The sequence below is a fragment of the Onychostoma macrolepis genome, chromosome 09, assembly GCF_012432095.1.
Source record: "Onychostoma macrolepis isolate SWU-2019 chromosome 09, ASM1243209v1, whole genome shotgun sequence".
NCBI classification, from domain to species: Eukaryota; Metazoa; Chordata; class Actinopteri; order Cypriniformes; family Cyprinidae; genus Onychostoma; species Onychostoma macrolepis.
In genome coordinates, this window is record NC_081163.1 from 14,788,556 (window position 1) to 14,812,758 (window position 24,203).

General features: G+C 38.3%; 1 protein-coding gene across 2 annotated transcripts in view; it reads right to left on the minus strand.

Moving 5' to 3' along the window:
• clybl (citrate lyase beta like) overlaps nucleotides 1-21,484 on the minus strand; it is a 64,353-nt gene extending 42,869 nt beyond the window's left edge. For both annotated transcript variants that reach the window (XM_058787267.1, XM_058787268.1), the window contains exon 1: nucleotides 21,340-21,484. In XM_058787267.1, coding sequence (XP_058643250.1) covers nucleotides 21,340-21,452 — 113 coding nt within the window. In that variant the 5' untranslated portion in view covers nucleotides 21,453-21,484. The remainder of the gene's footprint in view (nucleotides 1-21,339) is intronic.
• Between the last annotated feature and the right edge of the window lie 2,719 nt (nucleotides 21,485-24,203).

A 24,203-nucleotide genomic window follows, 5' to 3' on the forward strand; every position in this document is an offset into this window, starting at 1 on the left:
AAGAGCAACACATCATGCCACGAGCTAAAGAAATTCAAGAACAGATGAGAAACAAAATAGTTGACATGTATCAGTCTGGAAAGGGTTATAAAGCCATGTCTAAGGCTTTGGGACTCAAGCGAACTACGGTCAGAGCCATTACCCACAAATGGAGAAAACTTGGAACAGTGGCGAACCTTCCCAGGAGTGGCTGACCTACCAAAATTACTCCAAGAGCTCAACGACGACTCATCCAGGAGGTCATAAAAGAACCCAGAACAACTTCTAAAGAACTGCAGGCCTCACTCGCCTCAATTAAGGTCAGTGTTCATGATTCAACAATAAGAAAGAGACTGGGCAAAAACAGCATCCATGGGAGAAAAGTACACAAAGGCTCGTCTCACATTTGCCAAAAAATATCTTGATTATCCCTAAGACTTTTGGGCAAATATTTTATGGACTGATGAGACAAAAGTTGAACTTTTTGAAAGGTGTGTGTCCCGTTATATCTGGCATAAAACCAACACAGGATTTCATAAAAAGAACATCATACCAACAGTCAAACATGGTGGTGGTAGTGTGATGGTCTGAGGCTGCTTTGAAGCTTCAGGACCTGGATGACTTGCCATAATTGATGGAACCATGAATTCTGCACTCTATCAGAAAATCCTGAAGGAGAATGTCCTGCCATCTGTTCGTGACCTCAAGCTCAAGCGCACTTGGGTTATGCAGCAGGACAATGATCCCATACACACCAGCAAGTCCACCTCTGAATGGCTCAAGAAAAACAAAATTAAGGTTTTGGAGTGGCCAAGTCAAAGTCCGGGCTTAAATCCAATTGAGATGCTGTGGCATGACCTTAAACAGTCCATTCATGCTCGAAAACTCTCCAATGTGGCTGAAATAAAACAATTCTGCAAAGAAGAGTGGGCCAAAATTCCTCTACAGCGATGTGAAAGACTCATTGCCAGTTATAGCAAACGCTTGATTGCAGTTGTTGCGGCAAAGGGTGGCACAACCAGTTATTAGATTTAGGGGGCAATTACTTTTTCACGTAGGGCCAGGCAGGTTTGGACAGCTTTTTTCCCTTAATAAATGAAATCATTATTTCAAAACTGCATTTTGTATTTACTCGGGTTATCTGTGTGTAATATTAAAATTTGTTTGATGATCTGAATCTTTTAAGTGTGACAAATATGCAAATAAATAAATAAAACAGGAAGGGGGCAAAAACCTTTTCATGGCACTGTATATACACCAGACAGACATATGAAAGAAACTATTTCTATTGCAGAAGTCATATTCTTTTTTTTCCAATTTTTCAACATATTTGTTTAAATTGAATATATTTTGAAACAAATGTTACTGAATATGTGTTACAGAATGGTGCCATGAAAGCGCTGACTATTTTCATAATATATAATTTTTTTTATTAATTATTTACTTCTCAATTTTCTTTGGTAGAATACATAAGAAGATATTTTAAAGAATGTTCAAGCTGCTTTTTTCCATAAAAGGAAACATATAGAATCTACAGGCTAAGCACCAAAAAGGACAAAAAGCTCCATAAAAGTACCACAAATGTAGCCAATGCAACTCATGCACCAGAAGATTCCATGTCCTCTACTAGTTTTATGTGAGAAAAACCTGAAATTATGATTCACTATACATGCATACATATTTAAACTTGCCATAATGGTTATCAAGGGCATTAAACCTTGATGTGGCATAAAATTTAAACCATTCCTCACATAAACTTATCGTATGGCTTAAAAAGATTTAGAATACAGTACACAAGTTTTGAGTTCACCGAAAGGACAAGAGCAGAGTAAATATTATTTCTATATTTTCTATATTTGTTCCACGAAAGTTAGAAAGTCATACAGTTTTGGAAGGACATGAAGGTGAGTAAATGATGATAATTTTTATTTTTGAGAGACTATTGCTTTAACTCTTACATTAAGACGTCAGGATGCTTACGCAATGACTGCGGGGCACAGCCCATAGCAGCATGTGTGTGTGTGTGTGTGTGTGTGTGTAGGGGAAAGATGGATGGTCTAGCTGCACCACAGGTGGCTGAGGCCCAGCGCAGGGAGGATACGGGTCAGAAAGACTCTGTCTCCAGCTTTGTGGATATGAAGGCAGCCCATGTGTCTCTTTGAAGACACAGAACACAGAACAAATAGTGAAAATTCATAGACAGAAAGACCCAGGTAAGATCTTCCCATACCACCCATCTGTCCAGTAGACTGGAGCTGCTATGATGGGCAGTTGCGTTTTGTACTTACTCAGAGTCCCAGACCAAACAAATAGCGCTGGAATGACTCTGAATTCAGTTAATTTCTGCATAATAATATGTTCCAAGATGGAAAATATAGATTTTTATTGAACATTATAATAATTGACATATATTCTTCCCTACAGTATATTCAAGCAATTAATGAGTATTATTACACATTTAATGTGAGGCATGCTTCAAAGTGAATTTAAAAAAAAAATCCATATGTTCCATAATTGTTTTAATAAATGGTGAACAAATTAGGATATATAAATTTGTTTATGCAAATTCAAATGTAAATAATGCCTTTTGAATTAGAGTTAGCTGTTAATGGCTATAATTACTCACTTCATCCACAGAAATCACAATTTTTTTTTTTTTTCAGGTATAAGTATCAGATTCAATATTGGCCTATTTAAAAAGTACTGGATCTAAAATAAAATAAGTGGAATTAGCCACCCCTACTATAGAACTGTTTACACTGCTGCAAATCTATTTAATCCCAAACGCTTCCTCTAAAGCTGCCCAACACAAACCTGATTAGTTTACCTCGCCCTCAAGTGGTAAAACCTGGCACTGCATGCGTTTCTGCAGCATCTTCGTGTGTGCTTTGAAAACTTGGGAAATCATGACTGATTTTGGTTAGGCTGATCTACCAAGAGTGACTGACAAATTAAAAAAGAAATTATATGTGTTTATGTAAAGGAAAAGGAGACACATTTCCCAGGGCACAAATTACCCTGATAAACTCACACATGCTTCAGTTGGTGGTTAGGCACGGAACAAATGAGAGGTGCCTCTTTCACGGGTGTCCCCCTCTCCTCTAATACACCCTGAACCCAGAAAAGACACAGAAACGGGCACCACCATTACTTAACAAAGAGACACTGACACTCGTGCTGACCCTGGGTCAGTGAAACCTGTCATGAACCGTGTGCATTTACAGCACTATTAGACATTTAAGCAGGATTCAGACTCTCTCAGGCATGAATGTTTCCACCAGACCTGCACTAATAGCATCTAAACAGCTAATATCAACAGGACGGCCATTCAAATGCCGCACGCATGACTGACGTTTAGCTAGAGCGCTGTATCTAGCCAGATACCGGCGCAAATGTGTAAGTGCTACCAGTGACGCGTCTTAAAATCATTGGATGAAATGGGGGAAAAAAAAAATGTCTTCCTTTCTAGTTCATAATAAAATGTGGTTCTTAGAACGTTCATACAAAAATACGTAAATAAACAAAAATCTGTTTTTGAGGCTGTTGTGGTCCGTGCGTGTATGCGTGTGTGACCCAGAAGCCTATGTGACTGAACACCCCCCTACTGCCCCCTCCCTTCAGCCCAGGCCAGATCCTTTAATTAATACTGGCTTAGACCTGATTGCTTCTGACACTACAGGGAGTTTCCTGAAGCCCAACCTACTTCTGCTCCACAACACAGTGACCAAATCCACCGAGGCCGCCCACCTCCACTCACACACAAGACCTTGTGAGGACAGTAATTAAAATCCAACCATATTCTAGTTAAGAATTCACTCAAATAACAGGCTTTGGTCCTTGTGGTCCATCTCAAGCAGCCAAAATAACGAGGTTCTGCTGTTAGGCTCTTAACGATGCTCGGCTCGTTCTGAACTAGTGTTACCCAACAATCAAATAAAAAAAACTCCACAGATCAGACAAGTGGGCCTGAACTGTGGTCAATGGTGATAATGCACAGCTGAAAACTGCATTTCCTCTATCATTTAATTATCTGGCTTCCTGTAAAAACCACCTAAACACTTACAGTAGGAGAAGCAAATTCAGATAACCAACATTTATCGCTGCCACATTTTCACCCAGCACAGAGCAGAAGGAGGAATGGAGCACGTAAGTTCCAAAACCACGATATAGCGCCCAACGTGGGGTTAGGAATCATGCCCCGTTGTAAATCGCTCAGACAGATCTGCACGGTATGCTACAGCAGACGGTTCCGGGAACATTCATTATGAGCATTGTAACTTCTCAAAACCGAGGGCTTATTTAAATGCATTTACGATACAAAATTTCAGCTCAAAATGCTAAACAGACATGCTGCTGTGCGTTTCTCGAAAAGTAAATACCGCGTTTCGTTTAATTAGCGTGACAGTGGAAACATGACTGAAGGCTACGGCTATAATCCAACATTCCAAACCACTGAATACAGTATTAACATACAGAATCTAATGGAATCTGGAATACAAATGCAGAGCGGAGGGCAGCAGGGAATAAAAAAAAAAAGAACGAACGTGGAAAGGCAGAGTGGAGGTGGGAGGGTGGAAAGGGCAGTGTGTTTGTTTTCTTGCCTCTGGCTAATGAATTTACTAAACTGCCAGGTGGATGCAAATGGCAGAGCAGGCGCCTCGACTCCGCAGACAGCAAACTTCACAGCATCTGTAGAAACGCCACAGTAAATCCAGAAGGCCTACATCAGTGTGTAAGCAAAGGGGGCAGGGGGGATAAACAACCCTTCATCCTAAGGAGAAAGGCATACAGTTAAACAACTCTTTTAAAGAGATGGTCAACAGATTAGCGCTAACACCAAACAGCTAAGTGGAGTGCCACAGATTGTCTCACTAAATGACAGTTCATCTTTTTCATTCAATGTCACCAACTCCATTCATACAAAAATGATATCTCTCCTTAAAGATCCTAAATGTAGTTTGCTACTTTTTGTTAATAGTTTGTAGCTTCACTAACAAGCCTTTCCGAAGAGTGACTCAACTCTAGCTTTAAAAAGCTTGATGGCGTCTTATGTCAACAATGTCAAACAATGGACAATGCATTTATTACACTATTTATTCATCTTTGGTAATGTTAGTTAATGAAAATACAGTTGTTCATTGTTAGTTCACAGTGCATTAATGTTAACAAACACAAATTGTGATGTTAATAATGCATTAGTAAATTAGCATTAAGATTAATAAATGCTGTAGAAGTATTGTTCATTCTTACTTCATGTTTATTAATAAACCTTATTGTAAAGTGTTAACATGTCATCTGTGTATCTATGAGAAACAGCTACTTGTTGGGATTCATTGTTAGTGGATTTCAAAAACAGTTGCTGCAGGAAAAAAAAGTGTATATAAATATAAATTAGTAACTGATACTTTTAGTTTAATTAGTTATCCCTTGTTCCTAGCAGTCAGTTCATTCGCTGATAAGCTCAGCAAAATTAATTCTCACATCTCGCTGAATAAAATCTGGATAATCATTATGATGAAGGGAGGGAGGGTGGGAGGTGGTGGTGGAAAGGGAGGAATGGAAGCTATTGTGCTTGGCCATGGGCCGCATCCAACCACCACCCTTCCTTCCCCGCTCCACCTGGACAACATTTCTGCCACCTGATACACATCAATACGGAAAATACATGTCACGCATTTAGAGCAGGTACATGAGCTGAGAAAGCACGGTGTCTTGGGATGAGAACGGAGTTTATAAATTAGTATTGGCAGGGGTGATTTTGCAAAGCCCAGAGCATCTTTTACTTGAACTGGAGTCTAGATTTTTCACCTCCAGCTGACATAACCGCTGACAGCACGGCTCCTGACTCAGAGGAAATTATTTGAAAAGGTTCCATGTGATATTTCAGAAGCTTTCCTGTACAGGCGGCACATCGGTGTGCTAATGATGGAAACTTCAGCAGACTTGACACCGAGGTCAGGCAGGATGGCACCAAACACACGCTATTTTGTTTGGATAATGTTGGCATTTTCAAAACAGCTCGCCTGAGCATGGCGTCAATTGATAACATTTATCTTCTTGTTTGTGCTTTGACAGGACTCCAAAAATAGACACAACTGCATCACCCCGCACATTACATGCACAAATCAAACTTAAAGTATTCACTGCCAGAGTTAGAGTCCGATTATAACTGAGCCCTTACTACTGAGCGACTCTAATGAAGTCCGTGTGCGCCTCCTTAACCCGAGTTAAAGGAGGAGTAGCGAACTGGTTTCAATTTAGACTTGTAAGGGACAGAAGCTTTCCAAAATCCCAGGCCTCATGACTTCCTTCCGTGGATGTAGAGGAATGCTGTCTGGCTTTATGCACTGCTGTAGGACTACAATAAAGCTAGAGGAAAGGAGCGCGCTTTTACCCCTTCTATGCCCCACTTTACCTTAATCTGTGAGAGCTACATAAGCCTGGGAAAAATCTAACCAGGCACTGAGCAGAGTTAAACCCCCAAAAAATTTAATTAATAAAAATAAACAAATACATTAAATAAATTATAATCTTTTTTTATTTTCCCACCAGACAAATCTCTTGATAATGATAACGGTTTAATAATAATTCATAATAAATGGGTAAAAAACCTTTTTCAATTCTAATCTCAAAGTGCAACCCAACTAAAATCAATCAAGGAAAAAAAAAAAAAAAAATACAACTATTAATAAAATAAAAGAATTAAAATACAAACACATCTTAACAGAAAAAGTTGCACGCTACAGTCAAATTAACATAAACTAAAAAGTGACTTGCCTATGAACTGAAATGAAAAACGCAAAATGTAAAAATTTTGCTTAAAGCAAGCTCGCCTGTATCAAACACACAGTGGTTAAAGCAGTCGAACAAGAAGTCCCTTTTCTGACCACGGCTGTATCCTGTATTTTCCAATTATCACCTTTTAAAGGCCAGCTGGGTGCATTCCAAACCATCAGGGGGCAATTCCATTTGCATTGCTCTGAGACAAAGTCATGCTCAAGTACGCTCGTAGTAAAGTTCATTACGAGTGGAGAGACACCATCATTGCTTTCATTATTTTGGGAACAGGTTTCCTCATTTTCTGATCCCGGCCCACGTTATTGATCCAATCTTTCGCGCTCTCTCAGCTATGACACCAATCAGAATCTGCACAAAATCAGAGCGCACAACGCGAGCCACAGGGAAATACACTTCATTATAGAGGAGAAAATTGTCAGTAAGGATAAACTGGGCAGTTTGTTTTTATCTCCATGTTAGTTTTTCCTCTGCCCTTTAGTCTTTATTATCTCCATAATAGCCTGTCTGGTCTGTATCAGCGATTATATTTGTATTTTGTACATTCAAACAGCTTTTCTACCAGAGAGTCTTTTACTCTGAGTCATCAGTGCTATGCTACATTTGGCCCGACAGCATTGTGGGTATTTTCACAGCTTATAGTGCTGTGCCTGCGCATATGGTGTTAAAGACATTGGGATGGGAGTGAAGCAGGGAAAGAAAAGTCAACAGGGACACAAAAACAGCATCATGATGACTCTAGGTCGACATAATGGCAGATCAAACATGGTGTAACAAGAAAAAGATGCGAACAATGGGCACCCCTTCTCACTGGTGGAGATATATCTAAATCAGTAAGCTACTGTGTGAATGGAGGTGGGAGAATGGGGGGGGACGAAGTACAAAGGCCCGCGTTGAGCTTTCGCAGTGTCGTGGCCCCTGATCTCTCCAGACAGAGCAAAGGGGGCGAGGTGTGAAGGAGGAGAGAGACGAGGGCCTCTTGGGACACGCACCCACCTCCACACCAGCAGCCCCTTAATGTGCTGTGTCTAATGCGCCTATTTAGGTTTTGGGGTGCAACAGTGCACAGACTCAGGTTTTTGGGCGGCCTCGGGGCGAGGAGCATGGCTATCACCTATCCCAACAGCTGGGGCCCAGGAGGGTAAACAAAGGCCTGTAGGAAGTAGCGCATGGCTGCGGCTGGGTCTAAAAGGCATGGCGATGTGTCTGAGAGATGTTTACCATGGTCTGGCTATCCAACACCCTGGAAAACAGTCACAAAACCTCCCAAAAGGAAAACCAAAAATTCGACAGAATCAAAAAGGCACACCACAACAGGTTTTCCCAGTAATTGTGAACACAAACAGTCCGTTCCAAACACAAGAAAGACCCCCAAATGTTATTTTGTTCCATTTCATATTTAGTGTCCAGTTGCCTTAATTTGCAATCTTGTGATGGGCTCATTGTCAAACGGACAGATCAAAGCCGTGCCAACTGGACTAAGGGGGGTTTGTGGGGACAAGCCAGCACCGGAATTAAAGGGAAAAGGCCTCAAAAGGCTGTTCCTCTAAAGGCTTTGGTGCCATTCCCAGGTCGTCACTTTCAAATGACCTGGTCTGTAATTCACACGTCTTCATAATCACGACCCTTCGTGTCGACTGAATACAAATCCACACGGATCAGACAAATAAAAGGGCTTTGCTTTTTTTTAAAAGGCCGGCCGTGCCACCACCAATTTCAGCCTATCTGTTTGTTGGGCCGCTCGGGAAGGTTAAACCGTTTAGAGGACCTTTTCAGCTAAACAAACCGTCCCCCCTCAACCCTTTCAGACACGAGCAAAGAAAAAAAATGCCGTGGGCAAATTCACAAGGCTGCATTTCTTTGTTCGGAAGTAACTACAAACAAAGAGATTGTGTCATAAGTTCTTAGCTACCAATAAACCAAACAATATCCAGTCACAAACGTTTTTTCCTCTGGTAAAATGAGTATTCCAAGTGCAGCAAAAAAGCCACAAATGTACCGAGACATCTTCACCTGTTAGAGCATTTAGCAGCTGGGGTAGATTCTGATAAATAACGCTCTTCTGGGGACATTTACAAAGGTGTTAAAATAATTCACTTTGTGCTCTCACGGAAGCAAAATCAGAGAATAATTAGCCTAGTTGTTTGTTGGCACATCAGCTATTAGGTGATAATTAGTTCAGAAGTGAAGCATTTGAAGAGGCCTGATTGATCTACGTACTAGTTCCCAAATGAACCTCTACGTTTCGTGTAACAATTAAACCTTCACTTAGACATGCATCTCTCAAGTCACCAATAGAGTTAAATATTTTTGACCCAAAGTCCACCATTCAAGAGGTGAAGAAATGAAAGGATTTTGAACAGTACAAACCACCCAAAACAGTACATTTCGGATTTTTTTTTTCCAGAAAACCTTTGTAGACTCCTTTCCCAACTCCTGATTTACACTGATGACTAAGTGCAAAAATGGGGTATGCAACATATGGATCACATAAGGGGTGTCACAAATCATATACAGGTGTTGATTGATGGATATATTATGTGGCATCTACAATAACCCCCATAGATATGATAGATATACATTAAAAAGTTAAACAATACACACCACAAAAAAATATCTATTGGATTTTTACAGAGAACCTACATAGACTCCTTTACCAATGCATGTGATAACAGAGTGAAAAAATAGTGTAAAAATATTCTGGTTCACCAAATTTAGACTTTCACCTGTAAAATTGTGCTTTTATGATGTAAACACTCATAATTTGAGTTTAACGTTTGCAAAAATGAAAACAAAAAAGGCCAGTCGCCAATGACTTCCTGCATCACACCCTAGTGTCCCAAAAACAGGTTAGCATAAACAACAGCATTTCATCAAAAAACAATCTAAGCGAAGACTTAACACGCATTATCTACAGTGTACTGAGCACTACTTAAAAAGCTATTAGTGCACAACACTATTACATTCCCATTGACAATCTGGTTGTCCTTTAAGGTCCCTTCTTAAACACCTTAAATGCATGAGGCTTCCCTGCTATTTAAAGGAACGTATGACATGATAACACAGTTCAGAAAAAGTGCAGCCAAGAGTTGTTGTCCTCTTCCCGACCCATGCTGCCGAATGGTCAGGGAAAAGATTAAACAGACAACAAGGTCTGGAGAAAAGAAAAAAAAAAACACAGCTTATACGTCACAGTCACACCTCATCCCAGGGGTCAGCCTCAGGCCGGAGCGTGTTACAGTGCTACACGCGATACTGTATCGCAGCTTTCTCAGCACCTTAACAACACGATGATCCCGTGATTAAGACTGACATGAGCTAAGCCCTGGCTGACACAGTCATCGCTCCGTTACCATGACACCTCGGCGCTGACACCAGCTGCGTGCAACGGGAAACGGGTCTCCAGTCGCTTTAGCAATGTAAACATGCGGTCGCAACTAAACGAGCTGCAGTCGATGCAGATTGTGGTTAAATCAGAATGACATGCAAGAGTAACCAGTAATCAGTGGAAATGACGGTCAAGCTCGATCATCAGCATTTATGGCATGATGTTATAAAAGAAAAAAATATTTATTATTTCCACTTGTACCCACTTAAGTTACAGTGAGGCATTTAGAGTGGAAGTGAATGGTGCCAATTTGTAAATGCTACAATGCTCGCTGTTTGAACAGCATAGCCACCAGTACAGTACAGTAATGATTGTAGTGCGGAAGAAAAAAAAATTCTTTGTCACTATGACAACACAACTGACATAAACTCTAAAACAACTATAAAAATGTTTTAAACAGCTTTTCAAATAACTCAAGTTTTAACAGAAGAATTAATGTACTTGTTTTTAAGTTTTCCAAAGGTTGGCCCCATTCACTTCCATTGCAAGTACTGCAATGCAACCTCGATTTTTGTTACAAGTTGCAATTAATTTAATCAACAATTGTGCTTTCGATTAATGCAGATCTACACCACAAATGCTTGAGCTTAACTTGTATCGAACCCTGAATATTCCTTTAAGGATATGAGTAGGCCCCCGGTTTTAACCGCATCCGACGGGCAAGTCGTCCACCCCCCCAGTTTACAGCCGAGACTGACCTCCTGTATTCCTGTAAATAAGTGACGTGGCTTTAACAGTGCCCAGATTCAGCCATGGGAAAAGGTTTCCAGCCTCATCAGTCCTTCTCATAACAAAAGGACCACATTTCACTGCACCTCTACGAACAAAGGGATTTGGCCGGTTCCCAATAAGGAACTAAACTGCGGAGAATGGGACACTACCTTCACAAGTGACCCTTAAACTTAGGGTAAACCTTGTGGCGTCACAACAAAGCTACACTGCACATTTTCACGTTAGAAAAGTGCAGACAGCTTTTGACAGTTGCTCGCAGTTTCAAGGTAAAAAAAAAATAAAAAAAAAAAGTGCCATCATAAAGCGAGGTCTAGGAAACAGGATAAGCACTCCAGCCAAGACTATAAAACGCTCACTGGGAACTTGAAAGCCACGCAGGCAAAGTTGAGGGCTGCCATCTGGAAACAATAAACAAACAAAAACTAACCAAACAAATATTGCGTGTACTCAGGAGGCACTAACTGTAACCGAACCGAAGGCAGCTGAGCCTGGAAACTAGCATCTTAAGGGGGTCAGTGATGCGGACAGACACGTCCTACGAGCACAGATTTTTCTCTGGAGTGTGATGAGGTGGGGGGGGGAGGACGGTCTTTGGCTCGGTCCAGTTCCTGTTTGTGGCAGGATCTTGGCCTTGTTCTAATGAGCTGCAGCACTAGCAGGGCAGCGTCGGCCCTTATTCCCAGTGATGTGAACAGGCGCCCATCACGCTCCCCATTAAGAGGCGTAAGTAAACGGTCTCGCTTGCCTGCGTGCTCCCACCTCCAAAGGCCGTACCGGTTCACCCCTCTGGGAATGGGACAGGATGCATGGAACGAGATTTTCAGGAGCAGGCGTTCTACATAGAAAGCATCGAGAAGGGCAGGAGGGGTCAGAGTAGAGTAAACTCTAGTTATGATATTTAATAATCAAAAAGCTTTCAGAGTACAAAGATCTTTTGCAAGCCCTAGGGTTCGCTTATTATGCTTGGCTTATCATCCAAAAGTCTATTAGCCAATTAGTTACTGTAGGTTGAATAGTTAAAATAAGGATAAATCAAGTAAGCTGGTCAACCTAATTAATTCTGTAGGATGATTGTTAGAGTAGTTCCATCCATAGTGTGTATATATGTATATATATATATATTTCTTTTTTTAATGTATTATAGATACATTTTTGAATAATTAATTAATTTTGCATGCTGTACTTTAGCTTTAAAATGCTCTTGGAAAAGCTGTATGTATTTTTTTTTATTTATTACTTTTAAAAAAACATGCAGCTACACATTTTCAGCCATCTTGCTTTTTTTTTTTTCGAGTGCTGCCATTCTGAAGATGCAGTTTCAAGTTAAAAACAGTCTAACTTTTAAAAACTTTAAGACCCATTCTGTTTAAAAATGCACCCGAAATAGATCAGGTGAACCTGACCCGCCTAATTATACAGGGTTTCCTTCCAACAGGTGAAAAAGCTTTTTAGGCAACCTGCTGACTACTCGATTTTAAAGATACATAATTTTGCACAATTCCTAGCGGTTACAAATCCTCTGTGCTGAATACAAGCATGTGAGGTACATAGTTGCTGACATTGGCGCAAACTACTTTCTAGCCTAAAGGTGAAGCTAAAAGACACAAAAAGCATGAGAAGCAATAGGAAAGAGGAAGTAAGGCGTAATCATTGCAGGGGTGATATCCATAATTAGTAGTTTTTTTTGGCTGCTGAAAGCAGAGAAAACTGATTAACTCCTTCCAAATCCCACAGATGTGTGAATACCTGAAAAAAAAAAATATCAGGTTCAGCAAAACCTTGAAAATCAAATTGGAGAGACAGTATTGCATTCATAGCAAAAAATTACTACTCTGTAAATTGAAACTGGCATTAGTATTTTTATTTAAAAAACTTGTTTCTTTCTAAAACAAAATCATGTCATATTAAAGAAAAAGGGGTTTTCTATATTAAAAATATCACTCTGCTTTTTTTATTAACCTACATAGATTATTATTATTATTTTTTTAAATTAAACAGACAATTTGGAAGACTGAATTTTGTCCCTGTGTTTGTTTTAAATTCACATTCTGGCAGAATAGCATTTCTGTGAATCTGACGACAGCTGTTACTTTCATATGATGAAACAGTGTTAAACGGAGATGATTCCCTAAGGAAAAAAAGAGAAATTCATAGGCAGGAGCTTTGTTCTCCACAAAACACGAATCCAGAGCATTAAAGGCCTATTACGCAAAGAGAAGTCCAATAACCTAAATTTGACATTTAACAGTTACTATAAAATTAACATTGAATCACTTATTCAAATCCATAAACATACTCCCACAGCAACATGGGCCAAATGCTCAATTTGGGATTGCAATAGTTCATCCAACGCAGTGGGAAAAGAGCCTTAAACCAATATGAAAATTACAAAAGCATTTATAGAAACTACAACTGGTGTTTTAAAAGTCCAAAGCACTTTGAAACACTGTGAGAGTATATGGCTTGCCTGGCTTGTAAATAAGCTACAGACACTATTCTAATATCAGAGCCATATAAGAGCGGACAAGCAGGCAATATTCAGGATCCCCAGCGCCACCTATCTTCCAAACACCATTGAACGCAGCGCTCAAACCTCCTGCTGCGTAGCCTGTACCACGACGTGCTCATTTCCAAAGCTAATGAGAAACGGTGGAACGTTGGCTGGCTTGGTAGAGCCTCACAGACACGGAGAGAAGGAGCCCAGCCCAACCTCAGGGCTCCTATCTCCCCATTTCCATGTGCTGCACCATGGGAAATCTGCTTCTATTATTATTTCTCCTCTTATTGCTTATGTTCTTTTAATATTTCATTCAGTCATTAAAAAGGGATGGATATGATTTCATTGCACGCTTCATCGCCGGAGACTAATTTCACTGTAAGTGCTGTTTGCTCTGGCCTTTAAATTAGAACTTGAGATCCGTGTTTCTACATAAAATTAGCAGCCTCTAGTGATTTAGGAGGTGGAGAGACAGTCGATTTAGGGAGGCTGGCATATGCACTTATTCAAATATACAAAGTATGTATTTGGAAAAAAAGAAAAACAGTGGTTGCATGGTTGTACACCAACCAGATCATATTTGTTGGACAAGACTAGAGTATAACTGTGTAGCACACCTATATATTTTCTATTATTAATAGATTTATTTTATGTTATGATTTTATAATGTTATAATGTTAAAATGATTATTTTAACGCTATATCATTTCTAACAATTTCTAATAATATATAATACAATAATGTATATTTATATAAAATATTTTATTTTTAATCCAACAAAAATACATACCGAGAAACAAAAACAAGTAAGGAATACAACTGTATTCTTGTCAATAAAATGGTAAGTTGAAACTTTTCATTGAATTGCAGGCCCTGCACTGCTTACCTGGAGTGTGACCAAAGGGCAATAATCAAACGTTGCAAACACTGACACCATGGGGACTGAGAGAGAACTGCTGCCACAAACCTGAGCATCTAAATCACTATAAAAATTCCTTTAGCTGCCTGCTGTAAACTCAGCACTAAAGTTAATAATTATGATGTATAAGACAGAAAATGCGTGTTGATTACGGTTGATCTTGGCACAGCGCGGCCTTCCCAGCAGAGGCTGGCCAGTCCAGGTGTCTCTCCAGAGCTCTGCCTGGAGTATGATGAACTAAGCGTGGCAGACACAGTGGCAGGAGATCATGCAAGCCAACGCACACACCCCACACTGCAGCCAGTTCACCTGATGCAAGCAGTGACTCAGTGGTTTCTCCGTAAACATTTTCTCAGAATTGGTCCGTTCTGTTTAGTCACGCACGCAATGAAGCGTGTTTATCAGAAACAGCCGCCCGATGTAACACCTTATTATTTCGTTGTAAACATTACACTATTCTTGGAGCTGTGCAGTAGTTTTAAAAGAAATTAAGGTACAGTACCTTTTAAAAGGTAATATAATATGTACAATTTAGGGGTAAATAAGTACAAAAATAGTATTTTTAGTGTATTAGTGTATAGTGTATTAACTGGGAGAAAAGGCATGAATATTATTATTAAATACGCATCTAAAAGTCAAACAAAGCCCATTTCAATTTTTGCTAACTTGCTCCACAGTATATCATAATTTCATGCCACTCTCACGTTCAAACTCGTGTGAATCAAAGGCAAAGTTTCAACATCCCATCGCTGTTATGTCTGAAAACAGCGAATATTCCCCAAACTGTTCATTCAATCCGAGCACAAGCTCGATCGGTGAACCGCACGAGTCCAGGGGTCTGGCTCTAGAACAAGATTCTATTGTTGCATTGTTCACACATTCCTGAAAGGCCATGTTTATACAGATGCGAGTCCACGGCCTATCTGAGGAGCCGCTCTCTGGCCGAGACCCTCCGTTGATCAAAGCTTTTAATGCAAGAGCAGAGGCACTTGTTTGGGTCGGTGGGGACTCGGAGCACAAATCTCCATCTGTTGGCCGTATGGACCTTCTCAGTTACCTCCGGGACAAGAACGCTTCGAACTGCCATCCCTCTAACATTCAGTTTACTCAGCTGGCTCCCAATCCTGTTACCTCCCCTTTGTTTTTCCCTCCGAACATGTGTTAAGTTAATGCTCTGTAACAAATTTCAAAGGCCCAATTTAGGGGGGGGGTCAACAACAGGTAATAGAGCGATATATTGACGTGCTGATCTGAAATGTGAGAGCAAGACGGACGCAAAACCGATATCTGTTGTTTTTGGTTACGTGAAGAGCAAAGACATATAAACACAACCTCACACACTTTATGAGGGAGCGCTATTGAATCCAGCAAACTTATTTCACACTAAAACAACCTCAGGCTTGCTTTGATCACACTGGGTCAGCCGGCTAACTCATATTTCGGTTATACTCGGTTCAGGCCGTATACGGTAAGATGGTTGGTTTACAGTGAGGCTCGGGTTTTGTTTCGTAATTGGATTAAGGCCACACACCCCTGTTCCTGTTACCCGCACCAATCAATGTGGAAATGAGTTGTCAACACATCACTATTTACTCAGCACTCATTTATTTTTCTATGGGATGCCAAAGGCTGCACCTACACTAAAAGGCACCAGATGAGGGGGGATCGGCAGCTTTGAACATTTAAAATGATCTGTCCTGTCCTGTTGACTTTGTTCGGAAATGTCACAGTCCTTCCACACGCACACACACACAAGGAATATTAGAACAGGAAACAACAACAACCCTAATTTATCCCTTTCATGCACTGCCGACGCAGTTGATATAAAATTCAAACGCGGACCGTATATTTGATTCAGTAGTTTAAAAGCAAATAATATGAACAATTAACTTGATGGCGACGTGCACAGTGGGATATTTTGGAGCACGCATTTAGCATTTAAAACAAGGTTCATCGTTACAAACTAGGTGGACAAATATAAGCAAAAACCCATCAGGATCGGATCCCAAAAAGAAGTTCATTAAAATGTTTCGTAAATGAAGGCATAAAGAACCCCAACTTTGATTTATGCCAACAAACCCCTCTAAAATTGCTTTCCATTGCTTCCAGGTATCCGAGGGCATGTGCACAGTTGCTCTTAATTGAAAAAGTTATGGTAGCACATTACACTTCATGGTTTTATAACCAGTACTATAAAGCCTTGGCAGGCCTCGAAAGGGGAAGCTGCCCATTAACTTATAGGGTCCAGGCCCGGGAAGTGTAATTGACAAGCTCTAGGCTACTTTCATCACTTGTCGAGTTCATAGCGTCAATCCATGTTTCCTCTGGGATGCTGTTGCATCTTTGACATGAGGGTGTTTGTGACATATCCCAGTCTGCTTCCAAGCCAGTGGCTCTCGGCTCTCCATTAAACACGCACACACACACACACACACACACACACTCCGCTCACGGGCCTCGGAATTGGGTCCAGCCCGTGCAGTTAGCCATGTGTTCAAATTTCCTTCCAAGCCAACTCAGTTTGCTTTGTGGCTTTTGTGGAAGGAGGAGAAAAAAAAACAACACTCACATCAGCTCACACAGTTATTAAACAAATGGAAAGCTGATGATAATCCAGGTTCTCTATACATGCGCCCGGGCAAACTAATTTAACAACGAATGTGTGAGGAACGCGTTCCTTTAGAGAAGCTGAACAAATGGATTTGTCTTCAAGGGATAACTGCTGGTTTAATTAACAGAGTTAAACACATCCTCCTGGACGACCTCAGGCACCAAAGCTGTCATTGGACGCACTGCATATTCACATACTAACTGCAAATATGATGAACCCTGGCGTGACAGTCACAGTTCACACTGTACATTAGCTGGCCCATCAGTAGAGCGCCTCTGGAAATTCATCTGCCACGAATTACAGCCACCTGGCACCATGTCCTGATGACCAGTGCCCAATATGGACAGATTACTGGGACCTTAAAACCATGCCTTCTTTGTAATTGACATTTAAACTGTTTGAAGTCCCTCATTAAAGTCTCTCAAGAGGAATTAGACACAGATGTACCATGTAGAAGTACAGTACTAATTTGCTTTAGTGATTTTGAGTGGTTGTTTGAAATGCCTCTGGAAAAGACAAGCTTACTGAACATTTTTGAATTCTTAAACATTCAGAATTTAATGTCATTTAATAGTCATTCGTTCATGTTTGAAGGACATAGATGTTTAAAATGGGAAAATGTCGCACACACAATCAAAACAAAATTTAAGCATGGTCTTAAGCATATCACGAACCAAACCATTTATTTACTTACTTATTTTCAAAATTGGGACTTTACTCAACATGTTAAACTGACTTACAAACAAAGATAAATAAATGAATTAATCCACAATAATTCTAAAAAAAAATAAAAATACATGCTGCCCGCTCTTAGTAAACTTTAGAATTGACCATAGACAATTCAATGAATTCTTTAAATAGAACAGATGTACTGTAAATTAATTTAAAATTGTAGATTAATTCAGTATTATATTAAGATATATTATATTTAATTTGCTTTGGGAACTATTTGAAACATCCACTCATATAAAATTCATAGTTTAATTCAGTATTATTTAATTATTATTAGTCCAATAGTGTATATATATAGAGAGAGAGAGAGAGAGAGCGAGCGAGAGAGAGCTATGAAATATCACAAGTATATCTTCATACATGTACAGTAATGTTCAAAAATTTGGGGTCAGTAAGATTTTTTTTAAATGTTTTTGACATTTTCTCTTGCGCTCACCAAGGTTGCATTTATTTGATCAAAAATATAGTAAAAAATGATATTGTGAAATATTATAGAATGTTTTTAAAAAATATATAGGGTAAACGTACCTATTAAGCTCACCAAAATCTACATTGAGACATTTTTAGTGCACAAGATATTGGTTTCAGTACAAAAAGTTGTTAAAATAAAATATTAATCTCTCACACAAAAATATTTAATTTTATTTTAAATGACAAAAGCATTTCAATTAAGATATACATCATTAAATTCAAAAAGTCCGGCTGTGCTTAATGAGTACATTTTTGTACCCTTTAAGCACACCCCTGTTCCCATTAAGCTCACATCATGTTTTATTAAAAATTTCTTGTTTATTTTAAGGAATTTTTTTAAGAATAATTGTACAAATATATATTTTTGAAGGTACAAAGTCAATCACAAAAAAAGCAGAACACTAAAATCAAGCAACAAGGCATTCAATTTGATCAGTTATATGTTCATAGTGAAGTGTCATTTAAGCACATTGCAACATCTAGGCTAGTCCACTTTCAGCTAAGTAACATTCAAAAATCAAATAAACCAAACAAATAAAACATTTAATTCATGGGGATGAACACAGAAACTATCCTCATTATGAAACCACTTTTTAAATGGATGTCAATTTATCTATAGTCTCTTATGGCTGGAATACACTACATGATATTTGCCCCGATTTTCCACAGATTTACAGTCTGGAGAAGTTGATGCTATAGTTGCCAAAGATCAGAGCCAGTCTGCAGATTAGAGTTGACAGAATCCATAGAAAATCGATTAACTTAACTTAAAGTGACAACCATCAGTTAATATTTAAAGTCTGTTTATGAAGTATTTACACAGACGTTCAATGTGGAGGAGCTTAAAGAGAGCACACTGAGCTTAATTGGAGCAGCAACAATTTTTAACAAATTTCATGTACTATTTATTAAAATGTCAGGATTTTTGCTAAATGAATATTCTAGGACATGTAATAAGTACATACATATTTTAATATGAACAACTATTATTAACAATATATATGAAATTATACTTTTTCTTATTGATGTCAGACTGAAGCTGTGTGGTTTTCATAGTAGTGCACCCTTTAAGCTCACCTTAATTACAGCACTGTAAAACGACAGACCAGCAATAAACTGTCAATTTATAATATTGTGGATGTAAAAGTACAAGCCAGTAATGTCTGTGAAGTAATATGTTAACGTAGCACACAATCTTATTAAGCTAGTCAGCTAACTGTGTTCTGTAGCATCTGATCTGCGTAAACTATCTTGAATGTGTAACCATTTCCCACATCCAAGTTCAAGAATATAATATGCAAAAGTCTGAACATTTATCTCTTAATTTTAAAATAAGTAGTGAAACTTACCCAAAATAAAGGCTTAAACATCTAAAAAAAACCCGCACATTTAAGGGCCTCCTCTTTTGGTGAAAGTTTTTAGACAGCTTTCAAAATGGCCGCCAGACAGTGTGAACACATGGAGACCCATATCTCAGTGTGCAATGATCTGATTGACTTGAAATTATAGGAGGTATATAGTAACAAACATATCAATTGGATAAGACATCAAGTAGGATAATAAATAATTTTTTCTTTTTATAATCTGATCTCAAAAATGGAAGTGTGCTTAATAGGTACGTTTACCCTATTTTAGTAATTTATTCTCGCAATTTATTATTTATTATGTAACTTATTCCTGCGATGGCTAAGCTGAATTTTCATTACTCCAGTCTTCAGCAAATAGTAATAAACATTTCTTATTATTATCAATATTGAAAACAGTTCTGCTGCTGTTGTGGAAACCATGCTACATTTTTTTTTTACCAGGATTCTTGAAATTTAAAATTTCAAACGATCATTTATTCAGAATAATAAATATAATATGAAATATAAATTTTTTTTTTTTTAAAACATACAGACTCAAAACCTACAGTATACTTATAATTATATATATATAGACCATCATTGAGGGTATTGGTGATATTTTACCAGGCAGTGTTAGAGAGTGTATTATGTTATTGAATTGTAGCTTGGTTTGGTAACATATCAGCTAAGCTAAAATCACAAATAAATGGACTGGTTCATACAGCAATTAAAGTGATGGGGGTGAGAGAGTATCGCTCCTTCCAGACTCTTTTTGAGAAAACCATAGTTAAACAGGCTAGGAAAATTATTGCAGATCCCTTTGATCCCGCTATACAGTTCCAATTAAATACCGGAAAAGATATCTGAACAGGTATAAAAACTCTTTCATTCCTTTATCAGTGAATCTCCTAAACTCAGGGCATTAAGGTGGGGTGAAATGAAGGTGTTGCGGGTATTGAAGGCACTTATGTCGGGTTTTTTGTTATTGTTGTATTATAATTCTATGTATTCTTGTATGTGGCAGCCTTTATGTCCAAAACAAATTTCCTTAGGGACAGATAAAGTAATCCTGAATATATATGAGATGATATCTTTATTTCAGACTCAAAAAGGTCCATATAAAAAAAGAACAGCATACAACATGAACAACAACAAACAACAAGAAAATAATATACATCTAGTGTCCATATAAGCATATATATATATAGAACTACTAAGCAAAGGCTGCATGCACCATTTATTTTTATTTTCTTTCCTCTTAAAAGACTTGAGAGACTACAATGAAGGCATTTTTTAAGTCAACCACTGATCTATAATGCTCTCTATTATAGATCAGTGTAGTCAACCTATTTTGCTGGCAAACAACCGACAGGTGTATCAGCACGCCAAACGCTCCACACCTTGCTGAATAATATGCACATGGCCAACAGAATACATAATCATTTTAGCTCATAACAATATTTAATTTGCTTGGGATACTATTCCAAACATCCATTCTGCATCTGACTAGGCAACAAGATTCAGGTTTGACCAATAGTTTTGGACATCAAACTTCTGCTTTCTTATTCAATCTTTTGACATCTCTGGTAAAAGACATATCAGCAAACGAGACATATGGAGGACTACAAACATCGGCTACACAAGCGTTTTGTGACATAGAAACAAACAGTTATTCTTCTAAAACAAAGCATAGAAACATGTCAATGTCACACTCATAAAATAAGAGTTTTGTCATATCCTATCTTAATTCTATGCGCTTGCTTTTATGGGACGTCCTTTTACTACAAATGCACTTAGAAAACGATCAGTGTCATTAACACATAATGTATAACGTAAAGAGTAGAGAAATCTCCGGTAGGTTCAAACTTACAACACAGACTCTCTTCTGTAAGCACGTCCTATGCGCAGCGCCATGTCTTCAGCTTCCTCACATGAGATGTTCCTATTGGCTGCCAGCGTCGCTATGTGTAAAAATAATGACATTTGATTGGCCAGAGGAAAATTAGGTGCCCACGACGAATCGCCCCTTTCTGATTTAAAGTCGCAGGCATATGTTCTGGACTAAGAAATACTACCATTACTAGCCTACTGCTAATAATGACTCTACATTTGGTAAATAATTCCTCAGCCTTTTCATCTTTTAATGTGGACTATATTATCATACCTAGTATATTTAAATGTTTGGAGGCTATATTCAGAAAATACCATGTTACTTATTTCTGCAGTATGTAGTATATATTGTGCACATTTTTGTACATAAAATACCTACATGACCTACATTTGCCAGAACGGTGCAGCATACAACTATAGAACACACTTTGTGGAATTGTACCCCACAATGCAATGCACTAAACTAGACCTTCCATTACAGTGTGGCACATGAAGTAAATTCAACCTTGGATTTTAAAATACTTTTGACTCATTATTTAAACTCACTGAGTTACAACATTTTATTCACATAAAATTGGATTTTAAAATTACTTTTATTCCCATAATGACAACAGAATGCTATAGCCTACTTAATAATAATAATAATGAAATCACATGAGAACAATTTAGGAAACTACTGTTGAAACATTTACAGTTACATAACACATACATTTTGTTTTCATTTTTAAGAAATGCATCATAAAGTGTACACCGAGCTAGTAAGCCAGTACTCCATTCCAAGCATAGCCTCAGTTTGGTGATGATCCTGGTTGTCATGTCTATGCGCTGACGTGCACGACACCATCACTGGAGCGCACTCCAGGAACCGGCGCACAGCGGTGGTGAATTACTACTACTACCATCAGCCAGGTCCATGCGTGGCAAACAAATGACACGCAATATTTGCCATGATTAAGTCAGCAGGGGACTCTGAGGAAATGTCAGGTTTCAAAAACCCTTTCTTTGGCTATGCGATGGTTGTGCACAGCATTGCTTGAAGGAGAGGAACTCTGTAAGAGCCAAAAAAACAAAAACAAAAAACCCAAAAGAAACAACAACAACTACGACACATTCATTTGGATTAGAATATAATATAAATGAGTCCAAACCATGTCACACTAGATTACTTTCTACATTGTTTTGGAAAACTAAAACTATATTTGGACAAAATTTGTCTGTTAAAATTCTATCTAAAATCTAATTTTAATGTCAGAGAAGATATATCTCTCATATTAGTGCATTCAGTGCCAACATGAGGTATGAATTAATATATAATATAATTAATATTATATATATATATATATATATATATATATATATACCATATAAAACTACATGACCTGCAACAATATAACAACATAACAACATAACAGGTGTAGAATGGGAACTCACATTCAACATATTGCATATAGTTTGAAATTCCATTCATGGGTTACTTGGAAACTCCCTTTTTCTTGCTCAATGCCTTTCATCAACCTCAATTGTCGTCTGTTAATCCAGTTTTGATAGCATTTGGCACACTTTCTTTGGATCACAGCAAGCTCCACGACTTCTATTCTGGTCTCCCCTAGGAACCACAGAGCCCCCGAAAGAAGCCAGAGTTCGGTTGTCCCAAAAAAGGGGGCCTGTGTGCCGTCTGATGAAAGTCGCTCAGATATACACACGACAAATCATAATCAGACCATTTCACTCTTGATACCAAAACTGATACAACACCAGCGTTATTTAATGGCAGTGTAAATCATGGAAATGTTTAATGACTATTGAAAGAAGCTGAATGTTAGGAATTGATGTAAGAATATATAGAATACATACAGCAGCTCTTGACCGCCTTTGTTCTCTTTGGTCTACCCTGGTACAAATGGACAATGAATCAGCAGGGTTTGGTGTCTTGGATGTCTGGTTCATTGAAAATCTTGAAATAGTGCCAACCCTGAAGCAGGAGATTAAAGAACACAAATGGATGGCAAAATGTATGGAGGAAAAGTCACAATTTAACTCTGGAATTTCAAGTAAGAAAATGTTCTCTGTATTTGCATTAGGCTATATGTCATATTATACTGTGAATTCTGATCGATTTGATTTATTAATATTATCTGCAAATGTGTTTAATTGATAACAGTTCTGTCATTCATCTTTGATGTCTTTGAAGAAACAAGAATAAGCTAATAATATACAGTACATCAAACAAAAACAAGAAACAAAATCCTTGATACATGATAAATATTGTTTTTGAGTATGCTTTGTATAGAGTATACGTTAACAAATGCAAATCACAAAGATTCCTTATGAGTGCCATCAATGCTCTCCCAGTGTTGGCAATGTTCACCCAGGGGTACATCCCATCACAGAAATGTCACTGGATTTGGTATGAAACCATGACATTTAGACCTAAGATATCCATTGTGATTTTCAGCAAGTTTTTTTTTATTTTTTTTATTATAATTTTCTCAGAGACGCATGTAAGTTCATGCTAAAATAATAATAATAATAATAATAATAAAATACTATTTCTGAAATACCTGCATGTGAATAAATGAAACATTGTCATTCATAACAAAAACAAACAAAAAAAATTAAGAAATGTACTTACTTAATATAACCTGTATATATGAAGTACAGATGCAAAAGCCTCTAAATGCCGTTTGAAATGTTCTTCTAAAATGAGCATTTTCCCCAGGCTCCTATGTGTAGGTTCAGTAATTTTACTTTAATGGCAATCAATAGTTTCATTGCCATTAAAGTGAAATAACGGAACATAAACATAGGAGCCTGAGAACAATGCTCACATACAGTGTATTAAAT